The 21,411-nt window shown below is 48.4% G+C and overlaps 6 protein-coding genes across 6 annotated transcripts; 2 read left to right on the plus strand and 4 right to left on the minus strand.

The window, feature by feature from the left end:
• Positions 1-839: 839 nt before the first annotated feature.
• On the minus strand, positions 840-1,445 carry N7537_005030 (uncharacterized protein; the record flags this gene model as incomplete). Its single annotated transcript, XM_056896087.1, has 1 exon — positions 840-1,445. The coding sequence occupies one exon, from the start codon at positions 1,443-1,445 to the stop codon at positions 840-842; it is 606 nt and encodes a 201-aa protein (XP_056755835.1).
• Positions 1,446-2,058: 613 nt separating this feature from the next.
• On the minus strand, positions 2,059-3,265 carry pex20 (the record flags this gene model as incomplete). Its single annotated transcript, XM_056896088.1, has 3 exons — positions 2,059-2,178; positions 2,283-3,095; positions 3,152-3,265. 3 exons carry the CDS (start codon positions 3,263-3,265, stop codon positions 2,059-2,061), a joined length of 1,047 nt encoding a protein of 348 aa, XP_056755836.1.
• Positions 3,266-3,597: 332 nt separating this feature from the next.
• On the plus strand, positions 3,598-4,879 carry sec13 (GTPase-activating protein SEC13; the record flags this gene model as incomplete). Its single annotated transcript, XM_056896089.1, has 6 exons — positions 3,598-3,600; positions 3,672-3,716; positions 3,800-3,915; positions 3,978-4,008; positions 4,080-4,489; positions 4,555-4,879. 6 exons carry the CDS (start codon positions 3,598-3,600, stop codon positions 4,877-4,879), a joined length of 930 nt encoding a protein of 309 aa, XP_056755837.1.
• Positions 4,880-5,148: 269 nt separating this feature from the next.
• Positions 5,149-9,142, minus strand: N7537_005033 (putative MFS myo-inositol transporter; the record flags this gene model as incomplete). Its single annotated transcript, XM_056896090.1, has 7 exons — positions 5,149-5,559; positions 5,618-5,709; positions 5,772-6,072; positions 6,131-6,466; positions 7,443-8,463; positions 8,579-8,875; positions 8,952-9,142. The coding sequence occupies 7 exons, from the start codon at positions 9,140-9,142 to the stop codon at positions 5,149-5,151; spliced, it is 2,649 nt and encodes an 882-aa protein (XP_056755838.1).
• Positions 9,143-9,541: 399 nt separating this feature from the next.
• On the minus strand, positions 9,542-12,264 carry N7537_005034 (putative AAA family ATPase GCN20; the record flags this gene model as incomplete). Its single annotated transcript, XM_056896091.1, has 8 exons — positions 9,542-9,893; positions 9,946-10,414; positions 10,468-10,554; positions 10,604-10,777; positions 10,830-11,133; positions 11,184-11,264; positions 11,319-12,041; positions 12,112-12,264. The coding sequence occupies 8 exons, from the start codon at positions 12,262-12,264 to the stop codon at positions 9,542-9,544; spliced, it is 2,343 nt and encodes a 780-aa protein (XP_056755839.1).
• Positions 12,265-15,534: 3,270 nt separating this feature from the next.
• Positions 15,535-18,699, plus strand: N7537_005035 (uncharacterized protein; the record flags this gene model as incomplete). The annotated part of the gene is made up of 2 exons (XM_056896092.1): positions 15,535-15,552; positions 15,652-18,699. The coding sequence occupies 2 exons, from the start codon at positions 15,535-15,537 to the stop codon at positions 18,697-18,699; spliced, it is 3,066 nt and encodes a 1,021-aa protein (XP_056755840.1).
• Positions 18,700-21,411: the final 2,712 nt, after the last annotated feature.

Raw genomic sequence — 21,411 nt, forward strand, 5'->3', positions numbered from 1 at the left:
GAAAGCTCCTTGGGCAAAGTCATACCATCGGACTCAGAATCACTTGTAATTTTGGAAAGGCGAGTACAGAATTTCCCCATAGCAAAGGGGATGATCAGTTCCACTTTGGTCGTTACATAGTAGTACTGTCATCATGTCAATATGTCAATGTTATCTACCTTATTACATGCGTCCATATGGATATGTTGACCATCTTCCGTATTCAGCCCAGACTTACTTTTATAATCGGGAGATTCTGCTAGGGAGATCTCCAGTGATACACTGCGGGTTTCCTCACCGCTAGTCTACTAAATATCTAATCGACTTGATATTGATTGGGCTAATCAAGGCAACATATACTCAGAAAATCCACGTTTGTGATTGTGGTATGGCCTATCTCGGTGAGATTCATCCCTCACTCCACAACGATGGTCTATGAAAGGCAAGGTTTAGTCCATTCAGTACACAAACACAACCATTCTATAGCACTAGTTCCAAGTACCGAATCTATCTGGTTCGAAGCTACATTCATCGCTTTCATTATCATAAAGAAAAAAGAATCATCAACCATAACAAAAGAAAAGAATCATCTGATGTACATAGAATTCATAAAAAAAAAAGACCAGGTATCAACCCATAAGCAAGCCAAAGATTGGAAAACTCCTCTAAGCAAACCGAAAGTAAAAAGTAACCAAAAACCAAGAGAATTGGAAGCAAAAAGTGATCACATTCTGAGACGATTTAAACCAAGAAGAGAGAGACATCCAACCCCTCACGAAACAACTCATGGCCTCTCTTCAAGAGGAACGAGGGCGTTGAGCTGACGGAGCTCCCACAGGCTCCTGTATTAACCAAGCCAGTCAGTAATTAAGCTTCTTGAAGATTTTTTGACGAAGTAGAGTACGAACCGAGCTAGCACGACGCTTGCGTCTATTCCTTTCTTCAGCCCTGCCGTTGGCAGTCTCATTCTGAGACTTCTGAACCTCGCCTCCTACGCAAATGTTGTTATTTTGGCCATTTACCCGAATTCCCGCGAGAGCGCGAATGTTGATGGGTCGAGGGTAGCCCATATCATCGTGAAGGGCATTTGCGCGGTTCAGCGCAGCGATGATGACAGCGGCTATGGAGCTCAGGCGAGGAGATCCCTGGGCACCCTGGTGAGTTGGATCAGTCGGAGAGTCAGCCCCAGACGACACCAGGATGGTGTTTTCATCACCAGTAACGGTGATTGAGTTGTCGATGTAAATATTGATTGGGGAGGCCCACGGGTCATCCATGTCGTTCTGGTCGACGCTCATGACGGTTGTGCCACTAGGTCTGGTGACAGATAAAGTGTATGGAGGTGGGGCAGTGCCTGGGGTGGAAGTAGAGGTAGGTGTGGATGTAGATATAGAAGTATTGCGATTAGCCCGGACTTCGGCGAGCTTATTTAGGTGGTGCCGCAAAGAGTCTGACGGGGGCAACATTGTGAAAGTTAGGTTAGTTTTTGAGCGTTGGTGCTGATATGAACAGAGTGAAGAGAAGGGCAGCGGGTTTCCCAGGTATTTAAGGTCCAGTGTTTGTTCATTTCGTTTGAATGGGCGCAAACAATAGGAATGAGGACAATCAATAGACAATCAATAGACAGCCAATCAGAGGCTATCCGGGGCCATTGACTTGCCTAATTGGGAATCGTCAATGGACGGTCTATTGTTCTCAATAGGGATCACGTGATTGCTATTGTTCATGGGGGGTATCAATAGATTAAAAGCTATGTACCGGGTACCTATATCATAGTAGGTACCCCCGTAGTCAAGAATGTACCTCTACATTCAGTACCATGGTTTCGCTAGTGTAGAAAATGCGCCTCCAATTCTCTTCTCAAAAAGCAAGTCGGAACGCTGCGCCGGTCCACAAGCCCCTGACTAGGGAGCAATCCTTCGTAGAGTTCGTTTGTGTCACCATAACCAAACGGACTAGATCCCAGATCATCGGATGCTCCTTCTTCGGTCAGTCGGGAATCTTTGCTGATGCCTACACCATCTGGGAAGTGGGCACGTCTGGTCAGGTTATTGGCTAGTTTTTCATAGACGCAGGGTATCAGACCCTACCGACAGGGTTGTTTGGCTCCTTACTGCTAGACGGCATATCGGAACCAGGGGGGTTTGTGTAGGGTTGGCCCGGGTAGTATCGCCCACCTGGGTGAAGAGATTGCGCCGTCTGCAAATGGTTATTAGCGAGGACAACAGCCCTTGTAGATTTCCCGAGTTATACCGGTGTTTCTGTCGCGTCCGACATCCAAACCGTTACGGGTTGGTACTGACTTCGCGGAAATCATCTCCTGCAACTTCCACCTCGCGATCTCGAATCCGGCGCATCAACGCCAGAAAATTACTTTGTTGGAATTTTTGGCTTTGTTCGTTTCGCACGCTGTCGAGCAGCTGCCCCGCTGTCCGCGCAAGTTCATCTGCATCTCGACTCTGTGTTTCTGGATCCTGCTTGTCACTTTGAGGGATAAGATCCGATCCGAGTCGAATCTGCTCTTGAGCGACTGGTTCGGTAACTTCGACTTCGTTGGTCTCCTGCAAGTGCTTCTGTGTATCTTGCTGAGCAACATCGACTGCTTGCAACTCCATGTCCGCCCGTGCCTGATCAAAGGCAGCCTCAAAGGCGGATTCGTCAAACTGCTGCGTGTGCTGTTGTTGCTCGGTCTGCATAACCTGCGGGGGCTGCATCTGATTCATGGACGAGCCATACATCTGGTAGCCTGGTGCAAAAGACGGTTGATAGGCACCATGCATTTGCGGCGTTTGCTGGATCTGGGACATAGGCCCTCGTTGTTGAGTCATGAATTCAGTATGCCACCCGCCATTTGTCATCGCTGGTGCCATATTTGGTCTTTGTAGTTGCGCTACTGGATGTGAGGGCCCCGATATCTGCAAGTTCTGGAAGTCCGCCGCCCAACTAGCGTTACCTGCACCGTGTGCGGCTGGGTGGTGTACCGCCGCATGATGTGATGGTGCTCCAAAATGGGCGAGATGTTGCAAGTTGGGCAATGCAGGGCCGGCGAGGTTGCCTTCGAATGCGGCAAACTCCTGGTCGAGTATTCCTTCTTGGGGGTTCTGGGATCGGAAGCCCTGCAGTATGCTTTTAGTATGAAATAAAACTATCTGATCTCAAATGCACTACAAACCTGAACAGGCGATTGACGTGAAGTCAACCGGTCTTGCTGAAGGGTCCGATCAACAGATGTATGCTTCTGGAAGTTCTGAAGGGCGTTTGACGGCCCGCATAAGGCATCACCCATTATGACTTGCTTAGATCGACCAAAACGGAGCGAGAAGTGTAATAGTGTGGTTTCTGTCTTCAAATCTCTCTGAAATCAGTTGCCCAGCACAAATTACAGCAATAATAGCAATGAAAAGTGTTGAACTTCAGAAGAAACTCCCGCGCCACGTTCACCGTGGGGTTACCGACGACCGAGGCCCATCACGTGCATAGATCCAGGTAACGTGACCTAGCTAGGCGCACGATAAGATACGGGAAGGGCCAGGTTGTTTGGCTGAAAGGGAGAGAGCTGCTCCGACTCCCCGCGCTTCCACAGCTGTCAAGTTTATTGTTTGCTCTATTTAATCCAACATGGTAATTTCTATTCAAATATACGGCTTTGAGCTTGTTTCACAATCCCATCACTAACAGCTTCAAACCTCCAGGCGACCCCTCAGGTGATCTCGAATTCCGGACACGAAGAGATGATTGTATGTGCTGCTATACGAACTGCAATTGGTGGTCTATATGGCCACACGATGTACTCAAGCTAACTGCTTTATGTGGAATATAGCATGATGCTGGATTGGACTATTACGGCCGCCGGTTGGCCACATGTTCGTCCGACAAAACGATAAAGATCTTTGAGATTGAGGGAGATTCACACCGACTAGTCGAGACGCTGAAGGGGTAAGCTGGTCTTTTTGATGTGTGCAGCTGAGTAGCTGGTCACTGACATGGATATTTGATAGCCACGAGGGCGCTGTGTGGTGTGTCGCATGGGTGAGTGATAGCCTAAAACATCAGCCATTGCAGCGCGCAATCCGACTAATCATGCGATTATCCCAACCTAGGCCCACCCGAAATTCGGCACAATTCTGGCCTCATCTTCCTACGATGGCAAGGTTCTGATCTGGCGGGAGCAGCCCCAGAATGCGACCTCGCCCTCCGGTGGTAGCACATGGACCAAGGTCTTCGATTTCTCCCTTCACACGGCTTCCGTGAACATGGTCTCCTGGGCTCCTCATGAGAGCGGATGTGTTCTTGCCTGTGCTTCTTCCGACGGCCATGTCAGCGCGCTCGAGTTCCGTGACAACAACTGGACCCACCAGAGCTTCCATGCCCACGGAATGGGCGTCAACTCGATCAGCTGGGCCCCTGCAGCCTTTGCTGGTAGCCTCATTAGCTCTAACCCCGGACCCGGCCAACAACGCCGGTTTGTCACCGGTGGTAGCGACAACCTAGTCAAGATCTGGGAGTATAAGTATGTTGATTGATGGACCTTGCCAGGCATACAGCTATGACGTGAACTGACTCAATTCTCTTTAGCGCGGAGTCCAAATCGTACAACCTCACCCAAACCCTCGAGGGACACTCAGACTGGGTCCGTGATGTGGCATGGTCCCCGAGCATTCTCTCCAAGTCCTACATCGCCTCCGCCGCGCAAGACAAAACCGTTCGTATTTGGACCTCTGATGCTTCCAACCCGGGCCAGTGGTCCAGCCAAACATTGGAGTTCGATACCGTTCTGTGGCGCGTTAGCTGGAGTCTCAGCGGCAACATCCTTGCCGTCAGTGGTGGTGATAACAAGGTCAGTTTGTGGAAGGAGAACCTCAAGGGGGAGTGGGAGAAGGTCAAGGATATCGAGGAGTAGTGGCTGTTTTAATTTCTATCTGTCATCTATTCCCTTCCTCAACGCATAATTTTCTTCTGTCTAAAAGCTATGTTGCTTGTTACCATAAATATTGATTCATTCCTCTGCGAGAATCCTTGGTTAATTTCCAGTACTTTGGGCGAGCCTGCTTTGTTTCATCCCCGATATCATCCGCCGCTCAGCTCCCATAAAAATGAAATGAAAGAAAGAAACAAAAAAGATCAAAGAAAGGCAAACGAGAAGGGTATAGAACACGTCGGTTGTGGCTTTCACACGTCCCAGAAGATGAATGGGCCTCTGGCATATGTTGCCTTCATATCCAACCACCGTCCCAGCATCACGCGTCCACCAGGAATGATGGCACCTTCATAGCCATGGATCCACCCCTCGCCCTCCATCAGGAGAGAGGGAGTCTTTTCCTCGTCGTCCTCATCGTCCTCATCATCCGCATCCCCTTCGGCGAGGATAAAACAGATCCGCATCCATCCCTCAAAGCCACCATGTGGGCCAGCAATCTCTTCGGTAAACCCAAACACATGGCTTCCTGCCTCATCGGGGCTACTATAGGCTCTCTGCTTGCCCTCAAAATATGTTCGCTTGGTATCGGGACCGCCAGCGAGGGGCATGATCTTGCTGCATTGCTTGGGCCAGAAATGTTCGGAGGGTTTGAGGTCAAGGGCCTTGACATTTGTTAGCCTAATGGGTCATGGCCTTCCAAGCAACTCATCTTCCACTCACCATTGGGTCGATCACCTCGCCGTGTATCTCGAGATCAGCGCATGTCTGGCGGTCGGGCTTCTTCAGCAGGTCTGACACAGGATGAATGCACGCTAATCGGAAATTTATGTCAGATTAGGGTAATGCGTGATTTGGATTCTGTTGGTATACTCACAGTAGTATCCTAGCCACGATGGGCTTAATTTGGATGCCTCGGTTGGAATCTCCTTTCGCACTTTGGGCTTCACATATTCAGGGAGCTCAGAGAAGTCCTCTTGGAAGGACAACTCGACAGGGTGTAAGACGTGACGCTGCCAGAAATGGCGAATGTCCAGCAGTCTGGCGAGGTCAAGGTTCTCGTGGTCGATGAATGGCTCGCCCACCTCGTCTCCATATGAATAGACCTCTTTCAGGTTGTAGTCGGTTCGACGACACGGTAGGGTGAGGTCTGGGTTGAGAGCAAATGAGCTTAGGCACTGTGTGTGGCAAATATCAGTGAATGTCCCGTCCTTTATTCGACGAGAACGCGCGTACCAGCTGGAGAGCACAAAAGAGTGGCGAGGGAGTTTGGTGGTTCTGAAACTCGCATAGGAAATTTACCCTTTGGAGGGTCTCATGTATACGTTGCAAGGTCTTTGGGGTGTCTCCAGGAGCGATGGAAAGTGTCAGAGCCTCTTTGAGCATACTTTGAATGACCTCCATCCAGACGTATTGCTGTTCATCTTCCTTCTCTTTGAATTGGATCGAGGACCTCAGCACAAGCGCGCGGATCTGGTATTCGATCTTCAAATCCCCAGAAGTTTTTCCCGGGACAATGTCGTAGTGTTTACCAAAGCGGTCTCTCCAGATGGCGGACTCCGATCCGAAGACCTTGTTCCATATATCTTTGCAGGATTGGGAGAGATGGAGAACATCACAATCTTTGGGGAGGTAGGATGTAATATCCTGGAGAATCTGTTCATCTTAAATATCAATAGCGGCAATCTACGTTATAGAAGACAGTCATATACTTGCCTCGTTCGGAAGCTCAAGCAGTCGGCTCCGAGCACTTTTCGTGGCAGTTGAAGCGAACTGCTCAGGGTTTCTGTGCGACATGCCTATACTTGTGTTATAGTATTCGGTATGCAAGTTGCAATGCTAAAGAGTGAGATAAATTGTGAAACCCACTGTATGTGTATAGTTCGATGCGAGATGGAAAATGCGAAACGGAGGATGCGAGATAGAATATGCGTGATAGAATATGCGTGATAGAAAATGCGTGATAGAAAGTGCCAGATAGAAGATGTCAGATAGAAGATGCCAGATAGAAGATGTGAGATAGAAGATGTGTGATGGAGTATGCGAAAGAGAATATGAGAGAAGATGCGAGGACAGAATATATAGAACACAAACAGCCAACGCGCGGGATGAGTATGTATAGAGCATAAGCAGCCAACGCGCGGGATTAGGATGTATAAAACGCAAGTTCATTCACATGTCTTCGAGGTGATTTAACATCCAATGTGTGTTGCCATTATCGATTCACTTCACACCTAGATAGGGCTGATGTTCAAGTATAGTTGACCAAATCGGGAGAAACTGCTCGGCGTGACCAACGACACCCACCTCACATGTGGCAATAGAACAAAGCGTGAAAAAAGGTAACAAGGAACTGCTCTGTTCACATTGCACTTTTCACGAGACCAAATGGAGCACGTGCCCTGAGATTGATAGATTTGCCCACATGTTAAAGATGTCGCGATAAACGACGCCGCTGTAGACTTTCTCTCACTCCCCAACCATCTGCCAATAGTCCCTTAACTTCCTCGAGCCCGAGTCCACTCATCTCAGGGTATATTGCCCATACAGCAGCCCACCCAACCACACAAACGAGTGCATAGAGAGCAAACGTCCATGAGGGTGAGATCCATTCCATCATAGGCAAGAAAGTGAGACCGATGATAAAGTTCGATCCCCAATTAGTTGCGGTGGCCAGTCCTGACCCCAGAGAACGTACGTTCAGAGGGAAGAGTTCAGACTGCTGCCAGGGGACATTGCCAAGTCCGAGGGCATATGCTGCAGTATAGACAGTGAGACAGAGCAAAATGGCAAGAGGTAGAAGAGAACTAGGGCTATCGTCGTTTTCTTGACGGCCAGTTGGAGGCTGTGAATTCCATTTGTCGTCCATCGATGAAAACGAGAAAGCACAGACGACCAGAGCAACCACCATGATAGGAATTGAATAAAGAAGAATACGCCGGCGACCGATCTTGTCAATCAGCACAAATGCAAACAGCGTGAAGACGAAGTTCGTCATAGCTACCGAGAGTGACGTTAGTGTCGGCGAGGAGAACGAAAGTGAGGAGAAAATGGTTGCCGAAAAATACATCAGGCTGTTAAATCCACAAAGCTGCTGGACTGCCTGGAGCATCATCGCTATGATCAACGCTCTTCTGTTTCCACCCTGCAACAACTGCTGACCCCGCTGGAGGGTATCATGTAACCACTGGGGCTTTGTGCCACGGGACTTGATTTGTCCCAGCTCCGAGGCCTCCTGAACGATTTCTGCGCTGATATTGCGCAAGACACGATCCACCACCTGGTCACAGCCAGAGCAATCCTGGTAGATCTTGGTCAGGACTGTCTTCGCCCGAGCATCGAATCCAGCCTGGACTAGCCATCGAGGCGTCTCAGGTAGCAGGGCGAGAATAGCAAGTTGGAAGAAGGCCGGGAATGCCCCGATTCCCACTATCCACCGCCAGCCTCCCGTTGTACTGGAAAACAACCACCCGACTATATATGCCACCACCTGGCCACCGGTAATGAACAGGCTGAGGATCGTGACAAGTCTTCCTCTTGCGTGCGAAGGAGCCAACTCGGAGATATACCTAGAAATATTTCCCAGCATGTTAGCAATCATCATCTCTCCCACGGTCAAGTTTCTGCCATGGCTAAGGGTTCTCAGTCCCCGCCTGACTCGACAAAATGTCACGGCCAACCTACAATGGGGTCACCGCACTAGCACTACCAACGGCAAGACCAACAATGCTGCGGCCAAGAATCATACCCCAAACCTGGCTTGTAAAGGCCTGTACCAACGCTCCAACTGCAAACAACAGATCGGCACCAAGTATGACTTTCCGACGACCGAACTTGTCCGCCAGCACTCCGGTGAACGGGCTCGCGATCAATGCAAACAGGCTGGTGCAGGATGTGATAAGGCTTTTATCGAGAGTTGTCAATGGCCGGCCTGAAAGATCTGACCCGATGGTCACCAAAGTAGACGAGATAACACCTGTGCTGGAAGTCCCGAGGATTGTTAGTGAACGGGAGGATCAATGGAGCAACATGGCGTGTTTAGTAGGAGCTGACATACTCATATCCAAATAGTAGACCGCTTATCCCAGCGGAGAAGGTCAACGCCCATATAAACCAGCCTCCTGAGTATTCCAGCTCAGAGGCCAAGCTCTCATCGTGGTCATTGTCACCATGGTCTAAAGAGGCGTGGGATGAGGCGAGCAAAGGCGCGTGGGGACCTGATTGGTCTTGTTCATCTGCGCCCGTCATGTCTTCGGGCTCTTCCAGCTGTAGCCCCGGGGTATCATCTGAAATTGTCCTTTGGGGTATCTAAGATGGTAAAGTGCCTAGCTGACGTCCGGGGTTAATTGCGATAAGCCGATAAGGAGACCCGCTCAAAGCCCGGAGCGGAACTCAGATTCCGCATGCCGACGTGGTTCAGTATGTTGTAAACAAGAACGAAGGGCAAAGAGAATGAAGGAAGAAAAGGAACTGGAGAATTATGGCTTTGCTAGAAACGCACTCAAGTGGAGTGACGCCCTAATCTATTAGATAGAGCAAAGACTGGGCCGCGGAATACTCAAGGAACAATAGTGGTCATAATGTAGATTCATGCAGGATATTCATAGTTTTTACGGCATTAATCTGTACATATATAGCCCTCCAACCCTAGTGTTTAGCCACAACACCGGCAGCATCAGCCTGCGCGGTGATCTTCTTCTTGTAGGCGTTAACGGTACCGTCGAACTTGTGAACAGTACCGCCATCGCAAACCCAAAGACTGGTGCAGACATTCTGCAACATGGTCACATCGTGGGAGACCATCACCACACCTCCCTCAAACAGGCGAAGTGCATCCGACAGTGCATCCATACCTTCGATATCCAAGTGATTGGAAGGTTCGTCAAGAACAAGAATGTGAGGATTGGTCAAGGACAAGCAAGCAAATGCAACACGAGATTTCTGACCTCCAGACAGCAGTTCCATGCGCTGGAGACCGGTTGTACCAGTGATACCGAAGCTAGATGAAGGTTAGTCAATGCAGTAGATACAAGTGGTTCAAATAAACTTACGCTCCAAGGTGTCGTCGGTACTCCTCGTCAGTTTTACCGGGGTATGTCTTGGTCATAAAGCCGACTGCACTGGTAGTCATGTCCAAAGCATCTACGTGATGTTGGGCAAAGAATCCAATGCGCAGTCTCGAGTTTGTGGAGATGAGACCGCTTGTTGGCTCAAGCTGGTTGGTGAGTAGTTTCAGAACTGTGGTCTTACCCGCACCGTTAGGTCCGACAATTCCAATACGCGAATCAAGTTGCACATCCAGGTCGACATCCCTGAGAAGAGGCTTGTCCTTAGTGTAGCCGAAGCAAACATCGGACATCTGGACGATGGGTGGTGAAAGCTTCTCGACTCCGGGGAATGCAAAGTGCACGGTGTACTCGGCCTCTGGAGCTTCGAGAACCGGCATACGCTCAAGCTTCTTGATTCTCGATTGTGCCTCAGAGGATTTGGCGGCGTTGTATCGGAACTTATCAATGAATGCTGATGACGATCGTTAACACGGCCGCTATGACGAGATGCAGGGGGTGACAAACCTTGCAAGTGTGCTCTTTCGCCCATTTGCTTCTCGTATTCGCGCTTAGCAGTCTTGCGGCGCTCTTCCTTAGTGGCATAGAAGGATTCTGCAGTTTGTTAGAACTATTCATAGTCTTGTGAGCCCGTGCAACTTACCAAAGTTAGCGCCTCTGTAGTAGTCCAACCTCTCGGAGTGTTGGTGGATAATATCCGTGGCGACTTCGTTCAAGAATGCACGATCGTGAGAAACAACAAGGACTGTACTGGGGTATCCCTGGAGATAATTGGAAAGGAAAGTAATTGACGGAACGTCCAACATGTTAGACGGTTCTGTAAAATGTCAGTAGGCTGCTTGTGGAATCAAGAGGCCAGTGGTACATACCGTCAAGCAAAAGTAGATCGGGCTCGCAGAATAGAGCTCGTGCGAGAGACAAACGCATTCTCCAACCTCCGGAGAAGGTCTTGGTGGCGTACTGCTGGCGCTCTTGGGAGAAACCAAGACCGGCCAAAATACTGGCCGCACGAGATTCGGCCTTATCAGACTCCATTTCTGAAAGCTTTCCATAAATATCACTCAACGTGATGTCCAGTCCCTCTCGCTCTTCGTCAAGTCTAGCAGCATCCTTCGAGGTATCCGCCAATGAAGATCTCTCTTCTTCAATGGCTGCCAGTTGTTTCGAGATTTTCTATGGTCGTTAGTGAATATTCTACAGTGGTATCTTGCGATTTGACTAACCGCTTGCTCGGCAAGAAGATGTTTCCGCCACACATCAGCATCCAACACTGCTTGCAAAGCTGGTGTATCGTCACCAGTGATCTACGGTAAAGAGTCAGTAAGAGAAAAAGCAACCGATCTGAGGTTTGAACATACCTCTTGCTCAACGTGAAGAATAGAAACGTGAGTCGGAATCGGAATTTCTCTGCGACTTAAAGCACGCAAAAGTGTAGATTTACCGATACCGTTCTGACCAACAAGACCGTAACGACGACCATAAGCGAGGGTGAAGGCAGCATCTGTAAGAATGCGCAGGCCACTAATCGAAATATCGATGTTATCCAACTTGATGTCCTTACTCTTGGCCTGGGAGTCCGAGCCCATTTGAAGAGGGTTGACAGCCATGAAGAACTCCTCGTAGGACATGGCCTCATCCGGCTGGTTGAGCAGACGGGACGCCTCGTAGGTAACGTTCTTCATGGACTTCTTGTCCTGCTTGGCGCGAATCTTGCGCTCGGCCTTCTCAAGCTTCTTCTTGTCCACCTTGGACTCCATCTTTCTGGCATTGGCAGATTCCAAGTCGACAGTGTTTCCAGTGAGACCCAGTGTAGAGGACATGTTCCGCTGTGCGCCGACATTGATGGTCTGTTCAAGCTTCTTAGCCTTGAAGGGCATTTGCCTCCGCTCCGGATCGCCATCGGAAGAGCTCAGCGTGGTGATGAACCTCGTGACCAAGTTGCCGATCGCTTCGTAGTTTTGCGGGGAGAAATCTCCAGAAGCGGAGACTAGGAGCTCGGTCACGGATTCAGCAGCCTCTGACAAGGGGGACTCGCCACTGGCATCGTCGACGTAGAGGTTTGCGGCATGGGTCAGGTAGCCCTGTCAAATAGTCAGCTTCAACGCACTCACAATCCACTCCTCCACCGCGCATATGTGCGGAGAGACATACCACTGAGTATTCGGTGATGATCTGGTCAAGGCCAGGGATCTGGGATTGGAGTTCAGACTCCATCTTGCCAAGCTCGAGAGGACCTGCGTCACGCCGAGATTCAGGAAACTTCGACGTCAAAAGTTTGTGGAGTTCTGGAATTGATGTCCGCATCGTGAATAGTGGCGGATTTTTGGATGTGTGTTATCGATAAGGTCACATGACTCGAATGTTTATATCATTTCTAAGGCAAAGCTTCCAAGGTATGAATTCTGTTTTTTTGGGATATTGCGACGGAGATTAGATGTCAGCTAGAGTACCGTTTGTTCCTACGCTCTAAAGAACTCCGAGAAAAAAGCCCCTCCGAGAGGTCGCTAGGTGGTTGTTCTTTCCCATATATTCGCGACTATTAGACCAAAATATAAGCGATTTTTACAACTTCAACATGGAACTATATAGTCACACCTTTGCTGTACAGCAATTGACATGAAAATGAAGCTGGTGACAACTGCAAGTTTAATATTCCTCGGAAATTGATACTCAAGCAAGTCGACTGTGTATCGCCAATCTCTGTCTGAAGTTGTTGAAGACGAGGGCATCTACTCCCGTGTCAAGATTAGTCATAAATGCTTGGATAAACCTTGGAACCCCTTGGGATCTATGATTCGAATACTGGAAAGTTGAATTGGAGCCATTGCGGAAGAGTGGTTGCTGAGGTGAATTAGCCTCGCTTCAGCAGTTTCCCAGGCGACTAGTTGAGCGCAGATAGTCAAGTTTTGAATCACATGTTGGCGTTTATGATGGTTATACTTGCCTGCAGGAAACAAGCACCAGATCACCCGAATGTCACACAACCCCAATCTTTAGCAAGACCATTAGTGCCAGACAAAGTACAGAGTAAACATAGCATAATAATCAACCTCAGCTCCGGCCGTCTCCCCGGTCATTGGTAAGCCAATACGAGGTACTGCGAGGAGGAGCATAAGCAAGACCTAGATCTGACCCTCTCGTCCAAAGATGTTTCGGCTACTCTGTGCAGCTAACAGTGATAGACATAGACGGTGAAGTGAAAGATGTGGCCTGACCAGTATACCGAAGTCTGCATCGACAACTGGACTCTGACGAAATTGCCTAAATTAGATGGCTTTTGCAGGCTGCAGGGTGTTTCATAGGCAGTTTCATGTTCGGAGACGTTGCATCTGGCCAGCAGTCAGTAAAATGGGATCTGAAAAGTGAGCCCAAAGGTACTAGTTAATTATGAAGTTATGAGCTGCCCAACGAAGTCATACAAGGTTGGAAGCTGAAAGCTGTTCAAAATGTAATTTCCACAATCATCCCCAAAAGTCGGAAATTGCAAAGCACGGGCTTGCAGAATTTGCCAATACTCAAAAAGCCGAGAGGTCCAGGGCCAAAGTGATTCTTTTTTCGGAGCCAATAAATTATCAGAAGATTTCAAGGTTATCAAACCGTGCAGGGAATATCTGGTTCCGTTTGCTGCAGGTTACTGCAGCCAACACCGATATAACGGGTGATGGCAGGTGAGAAACATGCACGAATTAAAGTATTGGTTCATAGTTGCCTATGTATGAACAGTTGACGCGGGACACGTAGACTTACGATCAAGGAATCTCTCTGTACTCCATACTCCGTCCTCTTCCATAGAAAGTTCCATATATCGACCTTCCCAACTGAACGATTGGATATGCCGATCGCTATGACTTTGGGTCTTATGTAGGGATCGGCCTAAATTGGCTTTTTAGGTAAAAAAATGAATTAAAAAATCAATAAAAAAATCCAAAAAAGAATTAAAGAGCTTGAAACACGAGGTGCCTCTTTCCCCCACTCTTTCATACACTATTGACGGTTAACTGCCAGCAAAAGCAAAATGCATGACCGAGTTAGGGATTGCGGTCCACGACCCACGAGGGTTCCCTTTTTCATTTGCAAAAGTGGACAAAGAGCGGAAAGGGGTGGAGTACTTGTGACGACGTTAGGGAAACAATAGCACCGGGTACTATATCGGGTTAATTTGCGTAAAATCGAACAGGTCAACCCCCGAAAGCTAAGATCACACTCCCTACTCCGTACGAGTGAATGTTGAATCACGCTCTGCAATATAACATTTAATCGTACCGAGTACTTCGGCCCTTACATTGAGCCTCGCAACGCTCTTTTTCTTTTTTACCACTCCACTCTTTATCGGATGATATTCTATTCTAGAAGCGAAGTCAGCGAAGTTAGTTGAGAGTGGATCTAAAAGAGAGAGAAGGAAAGAAAAGAAAGAAAAGAAAAACAATTTGGTAGACTGTTTACTCTATATACGTTCAAGAGTTGATAGCTTAACTAATTTCACAGTGGATATAGGTTCTAAGACCAACCGCAATTAATATCGTTGCACCATGGTTCACCATCGGAGGAATAGAAGTTACAGGCAGTTCATAGGCAACCAGTGGACACCGATCGGCCTGGAAGGGGGGTCCTTTCGCGATCTTGAGACTAACGATCCTAGTCAGGCTAGGGGGCCGACGACGCGATCTCAGCCAGCCAAACCCAGATGTGTGGGGAATTCTGGATCGCATGGCTTTTTTTGGGTCCTTTTGGCTTCTCCATTTCCCTGCTCTTTGGGCCCGGCCACTCAGAAACGGACTTCTCCGGTTTGAAAAATCATCTCGACAATGACGCCAATGCAAATGTGAGCCGCAAGGGATATTCGGGTCTGCCAACTTCGCGCCTAATCTGCATTCTGCATTTGCAAAAACACCCGCAGGATCGTGCACAAAGGCTAGTACCGTTTCGTGCTGCCCTGTCGTAGTGCTAATCGGGGCATTTCTCTCGGACGTGCGAAACTATGAATACATGTAGGTTTGGTTTTGATTTGACTATAATCTTCCTATCTTTTTCCTCATCAATTTTGAAACTCTTCAAATGAATGCCAACTTCCTAGTACATTGATGTACTTGATAATTGGCATAATATCAAATAAATCAAATATAAAAAAAGGGTTGAAGGAGGGGAGTTATTGAAGTTGCTCCTAGCGTGCGCAGGGCGGGAGCTGATAATCCCCGTGTGTTGTTGTTGATTTCCCCGGGTCACATCCACTTCATCTGGCGCTCTCCTTCTTTACTCGGCCTCCCAGGGGGTAGAGGCTTATTATTTTCTCGGTCTGGCTTTTGCTCGGCGTTGCCCATTCATTCCTTTTTTTTCATTCCTTTTTTTTTGGCTTTGTCTAGAACGTCAATCGCGGCCTAGTTGAGGGCAGCGCACTTCTCCCTCACACCCGACCGCGCAATTCGCAATTCGCCATTCGAACTTCCATCTACCCCCTCATCACGTTTCTCAATACTCTTTTCTTATTTTGCATCCATCTGGAATGTCATTCACGGAGCTTGTCAACCTGGAGCTGATCGTCGGGGTGTTTGACATCCTTCGCGGCGTCCTCTGAGGATGGATCACATATCAACTGTAAGCCCTCCCCAATATCAAATTGAAGAACGAGATCTGGAATCGCTTGCATAACGGCGGTCTGGTCGCTTCGGAATTCCCACTGACTGAGGCTTCTAGCTCTGTGCATTGAGCACTGTCGGAATAGCTCCTGTCGGCCTCGCGCTCGGTCGCGCAGAACGAACTCAGAAGCCAGGCCTCTTTCGCCGGAAGACTCTCGCTCAAGATATCCCCGAGCCGGTTTCTAACACCAATGGACAGACTGCAGATGTTGCCCGGCCCAAGACCGCTATCGCATCTCGAAGTCCGGCCGCCGAGTGGCTTGCCGCAAAGGAGGAGGAAAGCTCCCAGGAAAGTCAAGGATCCGATCTGCGGAAAGCGCCCTTGTCGTTCAGCGGTGCGAGGCGTCGCCGTCGGGGTCAGACCCTTACAAATCCACCTTTGCGAATTCCAGAACATGAGTCAACAGGTTCGTCGGTCGAAACACATATCCGGCGGCCATCCACCGGTTGGCTGCGGCGGCTGTCGATGGCCTCGTTCCAAGCCGAAAGCCCAACTGTGAGTAGTCCAGCGACACCCTCTTTCCATGGGTCAGAAAGTCCATTCTTAAATCAATCGCCCGGTGGGCGGAGACCGCCGAACAAATTGGTGAAGCGCCCGACCTCCCAGCACATGCGTCCGTATCCTCTGGTCATGAACCCCATCACCGGACCGTCACCGACTACGATGCGCAGGCCTGCCACTAGTCACCAGAGGTCGGAGTCAATGATCCTCCGGACTCCCTTGACACCTGATTTCGATACATATTTTCCGAAAACTCCTGTCGAAGGTCCAAAGATCGAGGAATTCGAGCTCAATAAGCAGAAGGATTGGACGAAATTCTTCGTTCCCAAGGCTGGCAAATTAGCAGAGAGACTTTCACGCAGGTTCTCCACCGCCACTACCCCAAAGGTTCAGAGTGCACGCCAGATTGTGTCTGACCAGGGCGCTCTTCCTGCGTTGGTTATGGCTAATGAGATCTCACCTCCACCTGCTGCCCCCCGAGAAGACATATCAGTACCTCATACCCCAATTGAATTTAGCAATCCATTCCAAAGGCCCCCCTCTGAGCCTGCTCCCAAGCAGCCAGTCGCTCCGGAACAGCAAGCAGAGAAATCCGGCCATAGGCAGTCATCCTCGGTCAACGATGTTGAGCCGAAAATCATCATGGCAAACACAGTCACCGCGCATGGGACACCAATTATGGGACTCGTTCGCGGCGGCTCTCTGAAGCGAGTGAAGGGGAGAACCTTCTCGGTCCCTGCTTCCGAACTCACTAGTGAAGAGAAGGTCGCTATTCCGTGTCCCCCGCAGCCGGAGCCGCGGCGCAATATTACGGATCCAAGCGTGTTTCGCCCTCCGTATCCCATTTCGCAACCGGGTTGGGCGGATTCGGCTTTGGAAAGACGGTCTCAAGTTGGTCCTCGATCGGTATCGCAGGACTACAACGTTGGCTTGGGACCTCGGGCTAGTTCACGTCAAATGGCCTCGGATGCGGTCGCCCTGTCGGCGTGGCAGCAGGCATCTCGTCCTGGTGGTCAAGCTTATGGTTCTCTTCGTCGCCGTCCCAAAGGATTTTCGATTTCAGGCTCCGATCCCTCTTCCACCATCATTGGTTCCGATGACACGCGGGTGTTTACATCTTGCGATGAATATGAGACGGACGGGATGTCAGACTATTGGGACTCTATCCGCACACGTGAGACGAATCGTAGTGGACTGAAGGGGCTGCGGATTGAAACGATGTTTGACAAAGCAGGTACGAGCTTGGTAAATGAAGAAGCCACGACCTTGGAGTCTCTCCTCCCGCGGGGTTCTTTTGCCGCTCGGTCTTTGGACAAGGATCCCCAATTATTCACCGATCCGCTTCTGTCTTCTCCTCCGTTGGTTCAAACATCCACGGTTGAAAATCCATTTGTGCCTGAAGACGATGCTCTCAGCATGATTGGATCGCTTCCTGGCGAGGATCGTGATTTCTTTTCATCCCCTCTGACCCATTCATTGGCCAAATTTTCTGAGCAGCCCGAGTCTCGTTTTGATGCAGCCAAGGATATGTCAGGATCGTTTGTGGGCGAGTTGGATTCAGATGTCGGCAAAAAGACAAACATTTTTGACTGGTCTGAACAGACACACCCTCACCGTGAAACTTCGGACTCGGAGACGCGTCCTAGGACCATGCACGGGAAACAAGAGGGCGTTATTGATAGAAACAGTCGTGCTGTTTGCCGGAAAGCACCATCCACCGTTCACCTTAGAAGTCAAAGTGTCCCAGTCGCTAGTGAACTTCCCATCAATGAATCGCGTCAAACGTCCGGCAAGTTCGGTACTTGGGGCTTGGGCAGTAAGGGTGTCAGCGAAGATTGGGATAGCGACTTTGACTTTGATGAATCGGAGGACACACCTATCGCCGAAAACAAACCGCTTATTGAGCCTGATACCAATCGCCAGAGCATGACAGTTCCCAAGGCTATTCTGGAGCGTCAAGCAAGTCTTCGTGGTCAATTTGGTCAGGTTCAAGAATTAACACTATTGGTGGAGGAATTGAAACGTCTTCGGCATCAAGCAAATGTTCTAGGTGTTGTCAACGGACCGTCCAGTGAACTGTGGGCAGAAGCAGAGCAGATTGTGAACCTTGCTACCATTGACGATGAAGAGGAGCGTCGCTCGCCGCCAGGATCTCCACAATCTCTCACCTTCAGTTTTGATGAATCCGACGATGACGGCCTGAATGCGTCGTCAAAGCGCAACAGTGAAGTCTCATGGGACGTGCCTCATGAAAGTTCTTCACCCACGTTGCCCCTCGCTCAGCTTGCAAAGGACTCTCCCAAGTCCAAATCCGTACTTGATATCCTCCAGGCCGGTCGTGATCAACAAAAGCCCGCTTCAGCTCTCGAGTTAGATTTATCTTCACGTGCAAAGAAACTTCCGTTTGATACGTCCTCGCTGAAAAATTTGGTGGTTCGTGCAGGTGTGGTGACGCGCGCGTTGAAAGAAGTTATTCGCAAAGCAGACGGGGTAGCAACCAGCCCGCAGGACTTCCCCCAAGATCCGCCATTCCGACGCATTTTCGACAAACCATCTCACGATGATATTGCCAGTTTTGAGGCAGCGCTGGCTGACATGTCCTAATCACTTTTTTTTCCTTTCTTTTCTTTTCATCAACACGTCTCAATACTCACTCCCTCTCATTATCTTCCATCCGCCAACCACAACCCATGAGATGAACCGAAAACCACCTGAAGATCATTTGCATGACCATCTTCTTCACCCTTACCTAATGTTTACTCCCTGCACGATCTCGGAGAATTCCGTCTGTTTCTTTCACAGTGCGATCTGACCCAAAACGCCATAACCTTTTTTTTTTTTTTTTTTTTTTATTCTCGTGTACAACTCTACCCCCAATGTACATTGCCAACAATTCCGTTTTTCCGTTTCCCTCCTTTTCATGTGTGCATCCCACACATACGAGTGCCCATGGGGCCCATGACCTTCCATTTTCTCTTGTGTCATCTTCCCATTCCTTTCGTCCATGTTTCATATTTGCGCAGCTCATATTTTCTAATTGCGCTGTACTAATCACAGAGGATCCCTTCTACAGGGGATGGTCTGTACTCTGATGATGTTTTCAAACGAAGACCCCAATACCAGACCCCAATACCAGGCCAGATGAAAAGCAATGAACCCAGATGTGATGATTAACCCGGGGACAAGCCCTGGCGGGCAATTCTATGAATTTCCCATCCTGTGTCTAAGTGTAATACAGAAATGAACCCAATTTCTAATCTTCGGATCATCCATATTAATGGAAAAACAATATAATGTTTGTAAACTGTATAAACAATATTATCCAAGAGAAGGCGTTTCGTATACAATTCCAGTAGCACTGATCAAGAAGCCGGCAGCGTCCCGGCCTACGTTCAGCTATACAAGTTCAAAATCTGCTTTTCTCTGAAATTGAACGACAGTTATTGGATATTCATGTTGTGAAATCGGAACACTCACACCAGCCCATGGTCGCAAGGTACTATTGAGGGGAAATCGAGGAATTACGTCTCGTCCCGGGCATCTTCCGGGGGACTATTGATCTTCTGGCGGGCCCAATCACTCTCCTCTGTAGTTCCGGTGTCTATACTTGTTTTCAGAAAAGTCAACATTTGTTTCCTACAACAGTTGAACTCTCCACAATCGTTCTTAAACCTCTATATATATATTCGAAATTCAATAAATGGGGCACTAGATCTGTCATGTATGATAATATTAATTGGATTCAAAAGGGGGATTTGGTGTACAAAACTGAGGTTGTGCTTAAATGTTGGCCCGATATATATCCCCAGTTACGGTACAACATAAACAAATACTAACATCATTTTGACAGTCGACTCTGGAAACGCCGCTGCTATTCCTTTCAATCAAAGTATTGGACTAACTCAAAACTTGCTTAGTCTTCGTTGGTAAAATATCTATCTGATGAGTTCAATATTCAATAGAGGTGTCTTGAGGTTGTACACGCCCTCTGTAGGTAGCACGTTAACAAGACAAGACATTTTATTACACATCTCATAACTTCCCCGAGTATTTGAATAATAACCTACGCTTAGCTCGAAATAATTTGGGTTGTCGGTTATCAATGCCATTATAGATTATTCCTATCTAAAGGTTTCCCTCGAGATAGATTGACCAAACAATCCAGCTCCAAGAGTAGATAAGAACAAAAAGCAAATAAAATAAACCAGTAAGTCAGTGCAGAGAAATAGAAGAAAATTTCCTCACAATAACAACATTGAATAGTTATATAGAAGCTGGCAGTGTAATATGCACCTTCTAAGGGTAGTATACAGTACGACGTAGTATAGTTAATCCGAATATTATCCGGGGTACTTAGGTTGGAAATGAGGGGGGCCACACCGGCGTCTCATGTTAAAGCAATCCGAAATCATAGCCTTAAATTGGCCTTGTATTGAATCAATTAGTCTCTTTTCTATGTAATCTATATAATAGACAGGTTTATGCTTCCCTTTTGTCCAAAGATTAAGCATTAGCCAATGTGAAGAGTCAGGGCTTGGCATAGCCTAGTATATATAACATAAGGAAGAGATGAGAAAAGAAAAGAAAAACGAAAAAAAAGCCCCTTGTGCCCTTACATGGGTATACAGAATACAGAAGTTGAACGGTGTAATAAACAAGATACAGCCACCTCTGGTGCCCACTGGGGCACTCTTCCAATCTCAGGGGCAGCCGTTCGGTGATTGGCTGATAACACGGGTTCCTGACGCTACTGGAGAGTGTGGCCCCATGAGGCCTTGGAGGTGTCTTACCGTCACCTTGCTTGGTGCAGTTCTTCTTGCATTCGAGTGTCAACAAATAGATTAAAAGAGGTGAAATATTAGTAGATCAGGATAAACAAACAGTGAAAACCGAGACAATAACAATAACAATACTCCATCGAAATTCAGGGTGTTCTAAATTAAGACTCAGGGGCGAGATGCGGAGATAGAGAGAGAGGGAGAGAGTACGGAGTACCTGTACGATACAAAAGTCTCTGTATAATATTGACGCTAGTCCGCCATTCTAGAACTCGCTCTTCCCTCCTTCTCCTCTTTTCCTCCCTCCGTCTCTCTCTCTCTAACATTCATTCTCTTTTGGCTGCTGGCCGCCGCTCTTTTTGAGGACCTAGTCCTATACACTCATTTACACTGCATTTACACTGCATATTACACTCTTTTTGTTCTCGGATATTTGTGATTTTTGAACTGTGTGACCCGAATTTAAATGACGAGCATCAATCTCGAGCGGCTATCGCCATTTTAAACGTGTTGATCGCTCTTCACGTTCTAGACAAGT

Source organism: Penicillium hordei (genome assembly GCF_028827395.1).
Source record: "Penicillium hordei strain IBT 12815 chromosome Unknown utg000002l_segment0_segment0, whole genome shotgun sequence".
Taxonomy (NCBI): Eukaryota; Fungi; Ascomycota; class Eurotiomycetes; order Eurotiales; family Aspergillaceae; genus Penicillium; species Penicillium hordei.